Source organism: Gavia stellata, chromosome Z (assembly GCF_030936135.1).
Source record: "Gavia stellata isolate bGavSte3 chromosome Z, bGavSte3.hap2, whole genome shotgun sequence".
Taxonomy (NCBI): domain Eukaryota; kingdom Metazoa; phylum Chordata; class Aves; order Gaviiformes; family Gaviidae; genus Gavia; species Gavia stellata.
This window is the reverse complement of record NC_082637.1, coordinates 56,224,295-56,238,113: the sequence shown is the minus strand read 5'-3', so window position 1 is coordinate 56,238,113 and position 13,819 is coordinate 56,224,295. Positions and strand designations below refer to the sequence as shown.

At 47.8% G+C, this 13,819-nt stretch overlaps 1 protein-coding gene across 2 annotated transcripts in view; it reads right to left on the bottom strand.

Moving 5' to 3' along the window:
- Nucleotides 1–13,819, bottom strand: part of ABCA1 (ATP binding cassette subfamily A member 1) — a 79,313-nt gene that overhangs the window by 23,002 nt on the left and 42,492 nt on the right. For both annotated transcript variants that reach the window (XM_059834142.1, XM_009811835.2), the window contains exons 8-19: nt 10,686–10,926; nt 9,957–10,096; nt 9,150–9,266; nt 5,950–6,138; nt 4,889–5,094; nt 4,621–4,797; nt 3,809–4,031; nt 3,234–3,455; nt 2,415–2,619; nt 1,764–1,877; nt 1,114–1,285; nt 446–577 (exon numbers count right to left, since the gene is read on the bottom strand). In XM_059834142.1, the coding sequence (XP_059690125.1) occupies nt 446–577; nt 1,114–1,285; nt 1,764–1,877; nt 2,415–2,619; nt 3,234–3,455; nt 3,809–4,031; nt 4,621–4,797; nt 4,889–5,094; nt 5,950–6,138; nt 9,150–9,266; nt 9,957–10,096; nt 10,686–10,926 (2,138 nt within the window). The remainder of the gene's footprint in view (nt 1–445; nt 578–1,113; nt 1,286–1,763; nt 1,878–2,414; nt 2,620–3,233; nt 3,456–3,808; nt 4,032–4,620; nt 4,798–4,888; nt 5,095–5,949; nt 6,139–9,149; nt 9,267–9,956; nt 10,097–10,685; nt 10,927–13,819) is intronic.

The following is a 13,819-nucleotide window of genomic DNA, read 5'->3' as shown; positions in this document are numbered from 1 at the left end:
AGTATTTCAGCAAGCAGTTTGCTTGCTCAGGAAAACATCTTTTAATGCCAAGGTTTCAGGAAGGAGCTACAAGCCTGGCTCTGATCAACTTGAGCCCGATTTCAGGGTGTGGCTATTCAGCACCAATATAAATAAAGCTCTTTTAAGTGTGCTTGACAGAGTACCCCAAACATCCCAAATCACTAGGCACTGGGGAAACATTTGGCCTACTTAAAAGAAATCTACTCCATGAAATTTGAGAGGTGAAAGATGAAAGCGTAGGCTTTTGCTGATCATTCACAAGCACATATGAATGTGCTAATAAACAGAATGTCCTTGTACCAACCTCACACAATGCACACAGATAAAGATAGGACTGTCCTAGCTGAAAGCACACGACTGTCTCCTAAACAACACAAATGCCTGTTGGATAACACCAGCCTTGTGTCTCACAGAAGCTACTCACAAGTCAAAGAGCACATTGTGTTGCGGACAGACACCCAGGTTCTGCCTGATGGTGCTGAGCTCAGAGCGGATATCTTTGCCCAGGATGAAGGCTGTACCAGAGGTTGGGGGGAACAAGCCAGTCAAGATGGACCTGAAGGACAAACACAATACATAAGCAAGTTCCACCACTAGGAAATGGCTGCTGCACATGCCAGGATGGATGAATGAAGCTCTGGGGAACTCCCACATCAGGAAAGTAGTCTGAGAAACATCTCACTAATGGATTTAAAAAAAAAAAAAATCATCTCCAATGGTTCTAACAGTGGTCAAAGCACATCCACATGACTCCGCTTGAAGGAAGTATTTTCTCCTCTTTTCAGTCCCAACTCATTTCCTTACACTGTTAAGTAAGAATCACAAATGGATTACTAAAAAATGCTGCCAGCAGATTCATTTGGCACAGCCTCAAACTGCACTACCTCCAGTTTTGGTCCCCTGTATCTGTGCATCTTCTGAGGCAGCTGCACAGCTAGGGTAAATCACCAGAGCTCCACTGAAATCAGTGGAGCACCCTAGTCTGCACCAGCTTGCACACTGCGGTTGTACAGCTACCTCTACCATATTGACAGGAACCGTGGTATTCTGAGTCACTTCTCCCACTGTCTTAAAACATTATTTTGTTCTTACATGGTAGTGGTTTTCCCTGCTCCATTATGTCCCAGAAAGGAAGTGATCTGTCCTTCATAGAAGTTCAGTGTGAGACCATCTACAGCAACTTTCTTGCCATCACGATAAACCTTGACCAGGTTCTGGATGGAAACACCAAGGCTCAGATGCATAGGTTCTTCCTCCTTGCAGACTGAAAGAAAACAGAGCAAAGTAGAGAAAGGTATTATAGGTTTTAACAGCAACTGTATGAAGAGTTCTAATAAACATCACATTCCCCCAAGTCTGTGGAGATCCAAGGAGAAATGAGCTATATAAAGAACTGACCACATTTCTTCCTCAGGAATAGGAACCTTCCACAGAATTTGTACTTTAGCACTTCTCTTTCTGTTGGACTCATCTGGGAGTTGGAGATCTCCAGTATCACCAGGGTCAGCAAAAATGGGAGGAATTCTCACCTCCACGAGGCTGGAGTACCCACCTGCACTCAAGTGGGCAAAGTACCTTGGGTTTATCTGGATACACCCACCTGATCAGCACACCTAAACTGTGATAACAAAGGGATGACCAATTTCACCTTAGCCATGCCAGTCCTGCTGTCCTTGGACTTCCCTTTCAAAATGGCAGACCATAAGACTACACTCCAGAAAGGCTCTGTGTCCAGCACTTACCTTCTGAAGGTCCCTTCTGGTCAGGATGAGGGTGCTGCCTGTCCTGTGGTTCCTCACCAAACCAATAGGACTTTGTGAAAGGGAAGTACCAGGGCCTGGGAATCCCGTACTGGCCTAAAGAGAAAAGCATTGCATGAGCCTGACTGCATCTGTCCCTTTTCTCAAATTGGCTTTCAGGACAAGAAGGGAAGTACTGCACCCCCAGTAAGCCTCTAGATTAGACAGAAGTAAGAAGAGATCTTTCGCAATGAAGACACTGTCAGACTTTGGGGGTAAGAGACATTTCTTTCCCTAAACCTCACTTCAGGGTTAAAAGCCCTGGGTTGGAAGGTGCCAAGCAGCCACATGTGGTGCTGATCCTCTCAACTCCTCCCCTGCAGCAGGGTCTGTGGACTCAGCAGTTCAGAGAAGGGAACAGCTGAAGCACAGCAAAGCTTCTGGGACTAGCTCAGCCATCACCACAATGGTGCTGTGCAAGTCACTGCTATTAGCAGCAACAACCTTACTGTGATGCTGGTCTGTGTTTTTCCTCCACGACCTTTCTGCATCTCTGTTTAAAAATGAGCCCAATTTGCAAATGGCAAATGAGTAGGGTGAAAGGATCCATTTAAAAGTCTGAAGACATGATCCTCCCTCAGAAGCGGACCTCACCTGGGAAGACGGACTCAATGTACCAGGTCATGACCCCATATAGGAAGGTGTCGAACAACATCATGACAGCAGATGTGGTGATGCTAAAGCCATCTTCTTCCAATGGGCTCTCAAAGAAGTTGTCCCACTGAACACCAACTCCCTGCTCCTCAAACAGTGCAAAGTACTCACAACCAAAGCCAAAGGCTACTGGAGACAGCAGGCTCTGCAAATGGGAGGCATGAACATGCATTCAGTTTTTCACAACCACTCTCCAATTGGGAAGCTCAGGTCTAGCACAAGACTAAGGGACTTGGTCCAGAAGCCTTATAGGAAAAGTCAAAGGTCCAAGGAGCATGACCATATGTGCAGAGAGGGAGCGGCACACTCAGTCTTGATTCCAAAAACAAGCAAGGACTGAAGTCTCTGCTGGACCACCACCCGGAATTGTTTGTTGCCCTATTTTCTTTCCTTTGCTCTTTAGACTTTTATGTGAGGGAAGAGATCATGAACAGCCACCCTCTCCAGACAGGTAAGAAGTGCTGTGCAGAGGAAAGGCAGCTGGTTCCTTCAGCCTGTGTATCTGCTGGTACAGCATCACAGCGTACAGAGATCAAGGCAGCTTAGTCTGGCTGAATTACTTCTACTACCGAAACCAAGAAAACCCTCCTAGCAGGTTCAGTCAACCTCTTCACCAAGCCCAGCCCTGATAGTCTCTTACACTGGAAAATTATCCTCCCATTGCCACCTCCCCTCCTTGTTATCAGTGTCCATCTGCACAGCTGCTGAGTGCCATACTGGTGGAGGCCCAGTACCCAGGACAGTTTCCTCAAGACTTACCGCAAAGATCTTGAGTGAGAAGCTGACATAGTCCTGCCAGGCAACACACAGCACATAAGGCAGGTACAGCGTGAAATAGACAATGCCCCCACAGGCAGCTGCCAGGTTGGCCCTGGAGAACACGGTGCTGATAAGGAAGCACTGAAGGATGGTCACAACACCGAAGATCGAGAGGAAAACAAACACCACACTAGGGTCACTGTAAGGCAGCAGATTCCCCATCTGGCAGGAAAAGAACAGGAGCATCAGGTTTTGAAAGGGCTCTCCCAAGGTCGCTCTAGTACAAGCACGTCTGCAGAGCTGCTGCTCAGGGGAGGCTAGTCTTGCTGCAATTTGCACAACAGCCTTCTCAAAAGTGGGGCAGTACCAGAGGCACATTTTTAAGAGCACTGGATCTACTACAGCCCCTCCCACTGTTTTCAGCCACTCAGCTCCGTTTTGTTCCAAAACCCTGTTCCCAAAAAGTTGCTGGTCAACCCACACTAACTCCTCCCCAGTGTGCCAGTGCAGACCACTGCTTAGCAGGCTCTCAAGACTCTAGATTCTGTTGCCACGGACCAAACCAGTCAACTCACCTTAAGTATCAGCACCAGCAGGCCTGCACTCATCAGGAGAGGGATGAGGCTGCTAATGAACCAGCTTAGCCAAAGGATGCCATTGTCAAGTCCCATAATCCTCATCGTCTCCTTCAGCCGGGCTTCCTTCTCATACACAATGCCCTTAATTATGACAGCCACTGAGTAGATCCAGGCTAGAGTCATGAAGAGAGGCATGGAGCGGCTCATGACACGCAGAAATCTGAGAGGAGGAAGGAAAGAAGCCAGGAGAACAGGATGAGAAACATCACTGCAACTACAGGTACTGCTCAAGGGCTAGCAGAGCATGGTGATGGCTAACGCTTCACTGCACAAAGCAGCCCATGTGCAGAGCACAACACAGGATCAATGTCTCACCATGAGGTAAGCCTGACAGGTCTAGAGCACATCACCAGCCTGGAGTGGGAGCTGGAGTTGCAACTGTCACTCAGTGGAAGAGCGGGTGCAGAGACCTGGCTTTCCTGGGGACTGCTGTCACCTGTCCCCTTCCCACTCTCCCATGCTTAGGTCTCTGCTTTTTTCCCCAGTGCTATTTCTGCCTGTTTTGGGTTTGTGGATACGGGCAGATCTCAGGAAGGCACTTTGTATTTGAATGTCCTGTACAGACAGTCCTTTCTCCTGGGAAGGACTCTGCAAGTCATTACGTATTCTAAATCCTCCATGCAGGTGCCCTAATTCCAATTCTAAATCCCTAATTCCAGGGATTAGGAACACTAAAGAGATTGCTCCCCCATTGATAACAGGGACATAAATTCCCTCCTGGGAGCTTTCAAAGCAGCCTGCATACATACATGTCATCCACGTAACATGGATAGGGCATCTGCTGCACATAAACTCCTGTCTTCTTCTCCGTGCCTGTCTGCACCCGAATGATGGCCTGTTCCACCACATCCTGCAGGTAGGCAAAGCCTCCCCAAACATAGCGCATGTCTTCAAAGGGATCAGCACGGGGGCCAGGATCCCAGTACCTGCATGGAGGAACAAGATCTTTCTGTTAGAAATCCTCATCACCACATCCCTCATAAGAAATGGTTCATAAGGCAGCATGTCAGGGCTCACCCGTCCTTGATCTTGTTGGTCCTTTCCACATTATCAATGTCCATGCGTATCTTGTATTTCACATGTTGAGGGAGCTCTATGCTGTTCGGAGCTATTTCAGTGAAGACTATGCCAGCCCAGAACCTCCTTTCATCCAGAAGCTCCAACGACTTGTTTATAAGCCGGACTTCTGTGGCCACGGGCTCCAGTTTGTCCAAGTTGACACACTAGACAGGGACAGATTTGGAAGCGTTTATGGAATAAGTTACCAAACCAGAATGTACTTTGTTTACGTTTGGGAGGGAGAAAATAGGAGAACTCTGCCATGGTAATGCCATGCCCAGGAAAAGGCTGCAGCATTGGACTCATGGTAGACCAGCAAGTTGCCTCAGATGTCATTTTTCCCTGCTTGATGGTCACCTGCCAGTCAAACATATATCACTGAGAAATGCCCCAGCAAAGGCATTTTCTGAACAAGAGGTTTGGTAGCATTGTAATACTAGCTATAGGATCCTATCCAAGCATCAATTTCCATAGATAGTCTTATTTTCTCTGTTACCAATGAACTAGTTCTGATTCAAAGCCTCTAAAAATCAGCAGAGACACCCAAAAGCTTTGGACCAGGCCCTGACAGGTCAAAGTTTGTTTCTGCTTGCACCCATCTGCAAAGATGACCAAGTGACAAGTAGAACAAATTCTCTATGTCTTCCTCAGCTTAAAGCAGCTGCTGCCTTTACCGCAGTCCCCAGCTAAAACCCCAGATCAAAATTTGAGCTGTCACACTGCTGAAGCAAGCAGGAGCTCTCAGTCGCCCAGTAACAACAGGGTGGGAAACCACATGCAACGCCCAAAGCGAGAGCTTCAAGAACAAGGCCTACAGTTACGTTCCTATATCTATATTTAGGCACCTGAATAAATGATATTTTCTAACATGTGTGCACTCAGTCCTACTAAAGCCTGCTCGTTGACAGAAAATGGGCTGAGGAACGCCTATCTTCCCTTTCCAGGAATGCCGCACTGCACGAGTGGAGACCAGGCTGCTGCCCTCCCCCAGCTCCTTGCCCACACTAGCAGGATCTCACCTCCATGAAGCGGGAGATGGTCTGGATAGCCCGGTCTGTCTCATTGAAGGCGTCCACCCAGGTATATACCGAGCCATTTGCTGTCTCAAAGTCCTCCGGATGGTTTGACAGAAAACGGGCAACGTCCTCCACTGTCCAGCTGGAAGCTGGCAAGTGCAGGTCCCAGAGAGCTTTGCCTTTCAGCAGAGTCTGCAGATATTTTGTTTTCAAAAGAGAAACAGTTGTTGAGAATTAACGTTAGATTTCCTCTCTCATCATGAAAACTAGTACTACCAAGGAAAACACTTTTTAAAAAGGTGCAGGGAGAGGCCTTCTGCCATACTGAGAAGGTCAGCATGGTGGGGTCCTTCCTCTTACCCTCCCACTGCAAAGGATGTGCGTCCCCAGGCACACAGCTACACCATCGGGATGTGCTTTGCAGGCTGGCTGGCTGCCTCCATGTTCTGCCACCCGTTTCCCAAGGAGAGGGCAGCAGAGAGCCACGCACAGCTCTGCACCCTGCACATGCAAACCAGGTCTTGCGCCAGCAAAACAGGGAAGAGAGAGATACACGTTCAGGAGAAACGCGTTTGGCTGATGGTGGGTGCCAGGCTCTGCTCACCTCTCCCGAGCAAACCTCTGCTCTCGGCTGGGATGGAGAGGGGCTGTGGCATGGCTGGAGGCTGAACTGTCACAGTGCTGAGCAGAGATACCAGCACCAGAGGCCGGCTGGCTTTCCTTACATATTTTGCTATTGCGCTATCAGAGCTGGCTGAAGCAGCCTTGTACAGCCATGACATCCTGGATCTCCTGCCTCTCTGTTCTATCTGGGACAGTGCTTTTTTCACCTGGTTTAACTGCTAGCTTTCTGAGGACGGGCTATTGCCCCACTACGTGTAAGTAAGCACAATGCCCCACGCAAGTGCAGTCCAGGTAGAAGCACCTGGCATTGAAGCAGAAACCAGTCCTCTGGGCAGACAATAACACAGCTGGCAGAAGGGGAGCATTAATTGTAAAGGACACAGTTGAACTGAAGTAGGGGAGAGAGGAAAAAAACCCTGCACGAGAGAGAAAACCTTAAAAATGCTAACCAATAAAAACACGAAATGGATTTTCTGCCAGAACAAAGAATGAAGTGAAGAGGCGAGGAGCTTCCCCATGCTCTGCTGTTATCAGCAAACCAGAAAGTAACAGGTCACACAGTTACAAAAACAGCATCACGAACTCAGAAAACAGAACAGGCCAAGCTGGCAAAGAATGTGCAAAAGGGAAATGTGAACAAACAGAGATCGGCTGCGCTCTCTTCACATTTGCTCTCCCCAGGTTGGCTTGTGCCATGCTCCCCAGCAGAAAGGGCACCATGCCTGCAGGGAAGGGGCTCAGCTGCGTTGTGTTCAGCAGCAGTATTAAGGCTTCTTAACTCCAGGGACACATGTTGTCCTCCCTGAAGTTAGCAGCTGCATTAGCATCAAGCTGGAAGTGCCAGAGGTGGGCCAGCAAAGCACTTTCCTCTCCTTCAGCAGGAAGCAATATGCCAAACAGATTGCACACACAGAAAGTTAGGTAGTGATGACTGGTCAACCAGGAGCATGGCAGCCTCAGAGGCTAACAAACAGCAAAGGACTGACCTCCCCCTTCAAAGCAGCCACAAACAGGCAACTCTATATTTCAGCCTGTTCATGTACAAGAGATCTGTGCTGCACCTCTAAACTGAATGGGATGCTGGCCGGGAGCTGCCCAGGCACTGACAGTGAAGTACTCCTGCTTGTGTGAACTGCAACAGGTGACAACAAATGAATCCCTGCTACTGTGCCAATAGAGAGGAGGAGAAGATCAGAGTGCTGGGAAGATCAAGAATTAACTACCAGAGCCAGCAGTGTTAACCAGAAGCATAAAAGACAAAACCAGAAAAGCCCGGGGCTCATTTAGAAAAAAAAATTAAAAAAACATACAGCAACATTCACTTTTCAAAGGACATGACTGCAAACCAATATCCAAACCTTGACTTTCTGTCTGCACTCTCTGCAGCAAACGGTTCAATTTACAGTTGACAGCCCTGACTCTCACCTCCCTGATACCAACATCTACAGAATGAACTTTCATAAAGCCAACAGAGGCACAGGAGTGATAAAAAGGATGTCTCTCACCCTCTAGTATGTCATGTTGATGCGGAAGTGCAACAGGGCAGGTCAGAGGCTATTCAGTACAGCATTACATTGCATTAAACAAGGAATGAACTTCAAGGATTAAAAGGCCTGGGGAAGTCTCTGTATAAACGGCTGCACTATGACACCCAACCAGCTGCCTTGCCGAGACAGCAGGAAAAGGTAGTCTACGACTGCTTCTCTGTTGCGCAATCCCAGTTTTACACCACTGTGCTTCCAAAGACACCAGCACAGGGTGCAAAGATCCACACCTTAGAGTTGCACCTGAGGGAAGCAACAGTGAACTAAACCACTTAAGCAGGTATGCCCCAGTAATGCAGGTCTAACATCTGGCACAATGCTCCAGGGAGCGAACAGGTTAGCAGAAAGCATGTCAAATCCAAACAAGACTCCCAGACCCTTCTTCATGGTCTAGCATGCATGGCACGTTATGAAGCGATCAGCGGTAGGGTGTTTGCTCTTCTCCCATGAGCACCAAAGTATTACTAAATTAAGTGTACCATGCAACTCCAAACTAAGTTTTTACAAGATTTATGCTAGATTACTGCCAGGCATCTAGGTTCAACTCTAGCATGATAACCATTCAATTCCTACTGTACCCAATGGGGCCCAAGGCCACCTGGCACCTTCAAGGATCTGATCTAGGTATACGACCGCTTGCTTTGCTGCTATCACGAGAGCACTGTTATGGAGAAGTGCACAGCACAGGCAGCTGAACATGTCGTCAAGCCCACAGGTCCCCAGTTCACAAAAATATCCCAAGCTATATAGTCATGCCACATTAGAGGAACACTGTGGAAGAAACAGCTCATTTCCCCAGGCAGACTAGAAACAGGAGTTAAACACACACTGCTCCTGTTTGCAGCAGGTTGTTACATGAAGGAAGGAATGACAAGCATAATGCAAGATTGGTACAATCACAATGTGTTTCAAGAAGGGGTCCTATCGATACTGTTTATCTGCCCAGCTCAGCACTGAAGCACCATCTAAAGTAAGTATTTCATCACTTATTGCAGAAGACAACAGTGGTGGTTCTGGCAAGGACAGCATACTGACCCGAATGAGATCCATTTCCTGACTACTTTCCATAAACGTCCAAATCTTCGGGCTTATCTCCTCCCACATCCCTCCAAGGTCACGAAACACACCCAGCTCCTGGAACGTCCTGTTCACCTGTCGGCAAAAAGGAGAGGAAGGTTATTTCCAAAAGCTGGCAGAGATCCACTGTGGGCTGACAGGGTGCATTGACCTGTCAAGCGAAGTACCGAGTGTTGCTTATATTCAAGCAGCAGCTCAGCTTCTGCAAGGACCAGAGTAAGGAAAAATCAAGTGCACTTGGAAGGAAAACAACAACAGGGAGTGTGGATGCCTGCGGCTGAGCATTGCCTTTCAAGGCTTGGTGGAGAACGACTCTGTCTTGGAGATGAAGGGCACACAGAGGCAGCCTCTCCCCATGTGCTAGAAGAGTCTTGCTGAGGGAGGTTGGGGAATTAGAGAGCACATTAGGTAAACCACAATCGGAAATGATTAAGGATCTGCTGACCAGCCTGCAGTGGAGGAGAGGGAAGGACACCTGAAGGCTTATCAAGGTCTTCCCCACTCCCATATCCCACATCAGAGGTGCAAAGCCTGTAGATAATCGAAAGGCACCACCAGAAAAGCTTCCAGCCAAGTCTAGAAAAAGAGTTCAGCCTGGCCTTTTCTCCCTGAGCCTTCAACAGCAAGTGCATGGGAGGTGAGAGACTAGGGAGGCTGTGGTTTGTAGGCAATCCTTTCTAGGGCCTAATTTAACACAGAGCAGCTAAGCTGCACTGCCAGAGGACATACCTCATTCTACATATCAGAGGATAGGGCTAGAGTTACCTCAGTCATGACCTTCCTTATGGCTGGTGTGTCTGGAGTATACAAGATCTTCCCAATCAGCAAGGGTTTCAAAGCCCTCCAGATAATCCTGGAAAGCGGGCTGGATTCCAGGTTCTTCATCAGCTCATTGCAGTAGGGCGCTGAGGAGGAGAGGTCAAGGGTGAATGGCTGAACGGCACGGTGACAACTGCAGAAGGCATATGCCCCACTTGTGCGGGCTTTAAGGACAGTCACAGCTGAAAGCACAGCATTTGTCAGACAACAAAAACCCCCCTCTACTGCAAAGCTCCACAAAAAGCCCCTTTCAGTCCAAGCCTCCACGGTCTGCCCAGCAAACTTGAAGCATCCAGGTAGCCTCCAGCATTAAAAGCCACACTGCTAGTTCTGCACCATTATCACAACCCTGCTGCATGGCACAAGCAAAATTTGTCCAGAAAAGGCCAGATTTCCAAAGACTGAACAAGACTGCACTCCTTCTCCCCCTGACAGAGGTCCACTGCATAGCCTTCCGTGGAGTCTACACAAGGACCTTGGGAATCTCTTGCATGTTGATATCCTGACTGGCCTTAAGAGCTTGTGCAGGAGGCAGAATGCACATGCCTTTCTGAAACAGTGGAAGGTACGCTGTCCCTCAGGGCCACCTGCTTTCATCTGTGGAAGTTTGGGAAATACTAGCAATGACAACCGTGAAGTAGATGGGACCTTAGGCCATGCCAGGGTTACACTTACTTGTGGAGTTATCATAGAAGTTAGTTACATCGTCTTCAGTGCTGTTGCCTCCAAACAGTGCTTTGTAATTGTTATCCTCATACCAGTTGAGGGATTTAATTTTGAGCCCTCCACCCTCGGGATGGCCACACACAATGCGAGACACAGCCTGGTAAATCTGTGTAGAGGAGTTTGAAGCATTCACATTGGTCAGGAACATCACCTCTTGTCTCATGTCACTCCAGCTCTTCATGCTCAGCAACTGGAGAGGGAGGTGGGAGAAAAGAGTGGAAGCAGGGATAAGAACAGGATTAGCGAAAGGAGACAATCTTGCCATTCTCCTTCAAATCACACATCTGGTTTTGAACAGATAAGAATCCCCTTGAATGCAACATCAACAGTAAAGACCAGGGAAAACACATTTCGCCCTGCCACAGTGGGAGAACGTAGAGGGAAGTCTCTTCTGTGCATGCATAAGGAATGTGCCCTTGCCAAGCTCTTTACTCTTAAGTTTTCTCCTCCAGTGCTGTGGGTGCTTCCTGCCCTCCCTGCCCTCTCACGTGGAAGCCACTTCTCCTCCACTTCTCCTCCCAGTTGTGCAATGGCTCACATTCAAGTGGAGCCCCCTCACACCGGGTGGGGTGGGGTGCATTGAGTCAGAAAAGGGAGTAAGGAACACCACAAAGTGAGTGCAGCTCATGGGACGAAGGCTGGATGATCTGCAAGGCCCCAGCAGTGTCACCTAGAACAATTCCACCAAGGTCAGCAAGCTTTCCCTCATTTACACCAGGCAGCCAGTTTGACCTCCTCGATTGGTGTCACTTGTCCCCTGCCCCCAGCACCTCCCTGCCCTGTTGTCAACTGCATTCCCAGAAAACCCTTGAAAACAAGCCAGCTGCAGCCTGAGGCCTGATCATAGCATGAGCTGTGCACGCAGCCAGCCACAGCAAGGAGCCTTCTCCTGCTCAGCCGGCCCAACACCAGGCTCGAGGTGACAACACACAGCTGGACAGGATGACTAGTACATGCAGACTCATTTGCCTGGCATAAGCACCTACCTGCAACATGTCATGAACAAAAATCACCAGGGGCTCACTGCATTAACGTTGCCGTCCACAGAGGCATGACCAAGCTCACCACAACATAAAAAGCAATGTACCTCCATGAACACTGGTTTCACGCTACACTTGAGCATTGCTCTCAGGCTCCCTATCTGGAGATGTAAGAAAATCAGCAGATATGTGTCCATACTGATTAGAATTCTGTTTATCTCAGCAACCTCTGTGATGGTGACAAGAAGTGGATGTTAGGAAATACAAGGCAAGGGCAAGAGTGTAGGATACTTCCCCTAAGTAACCTTTCAGCTTCCATTTATTTTCAGCTCAGGGAACTTCTATTTCCTAACCTTCAATGAATTTCTTCCATGGTAAACTCCTATTTTGAACATCCACAAGCATTTAACATCCAACACATCACTGGAAAGAACCTCTTCTCCCCTCTCCTTAAGTTAGCTGTGCTTAGCTCCATTTGGTGCCATGTTTTTTGGACTGGAAAAGACAGTGAACATTCAAGCCATATCTCTTTCTTCTGAGCCACTCAACTCTATAGACCTCTGTCATATCCCCAACTCATCTTTTTTTACAAGCTGACAGTCCCAGCCTACTCCCTTGTTCCTTGTGTGAAAGTCATTCCACTTCTAAATGTCCTAACTGCCCTTCTCTAAACTATTTCCAGTTCTGCTACCCCTTTTTGGAGAGGAAGGGCCTAGATCTGTATTCCATATTGAACAGGATGGCAATCCACAGTTTTATATAATGCCATGGTAACATCTTATAGCTAGGTCTCTATCCCTTTTTAAAAATCTTTTCTAGCATTTGATCTGATTTCTTGACTGCTACTGAAATATCAGGTGACATTAATTTGGATGTTCTTGCTCTGCTGCCCAGAACAGCGACATGCACTAATAAGGGCAAGCAGAGCTGCTGAGACACCTATTTGTAACTGCTCATCAGTTGCATCTCAAACAACTTCAGATGCTGTGGCCCAACTGGCCTGTTTTCAGAGACAGTAACAGAGTCACTCAAAACCACCTGCCAGTTTTGCTCACTGTGTATTGGTTTTGTCACCTTTGTTTAAATAAAATGCAGATAATCAAAGTCTAGGACAGCTGGCAATGCCAGCCAGCAGCAATGCAGAAAGCGACAGGTGTATGGGAATGATTCAATCCAAATTCACCCAAGGAAAGCACACCTGGAGTCTCTGGCCTTACACTGGGAGACAAACCTGACCCTTCGTGTTCACCTGTAGCACTGTGCAAGCTTTCCATGTGCCAACATCTGGACAAAAATTCTTGATGCTAAACAACAGCTACTATGTGTCACATACACAAGGAGCCTCTATTTTTAGCTGCCTGAAAACACGTGACACATTGATATGATGGAAGACAGCTGTGAGAACAGCTAAAGCCTAGGGATTCAGTACATGTGCCCAGAGGGACTGCTTCAAGTGTACTTTCATTTCCTCACTACTGCCTTTGTCTGCACCCTGGTGCCACTCAATCTGGCTTCACAGGTTCAGGGTGACTGACAGGACACTAGCATCATGGGACATGAATGAAAACATGTCACACAACAGCTTTTGTTGGTTACATATGATCATGTGGATTTTTGGACTTGATGATTCCTCACCCAAAAGGCCAAGCATGCATTTCAGGTGTGACAGTTTGAGTGTCCAATTCAAAGGGACCCCTTGGGGAGTTTTTGGTACCTTAGGTAGAACAGCTGATTTCTTCCTCAGCAGAAAGTCAACTGCTTTAGCTAAAGTACCATAAACTCCCCAACACGAGCAAAGGTACACAAATAGGAAGTGCAGCTAATTCCCATAAACATATGAGGTGGCAGCTGTCTTGCAAAAGGGGCTGCATTAGCAAATATATTTTTTACACATAATTTTAAAGAGTTTGAGCTAGGAGCTTTGTTTCATCTTTTGGCACCAGCAACTTTACAACTGACATGCAAAGCTGCTCTGTTCACACCACTGGAAACAAGTATCTCATATGTGAAGGGTTACTGAGCTATTTTTCCTCCCGGACATCAGACCTGGCTCTCTAAGTGTTTCTTGTTGCCCTTGCTCTCAGTGTTTAATCTGCCCTCCTA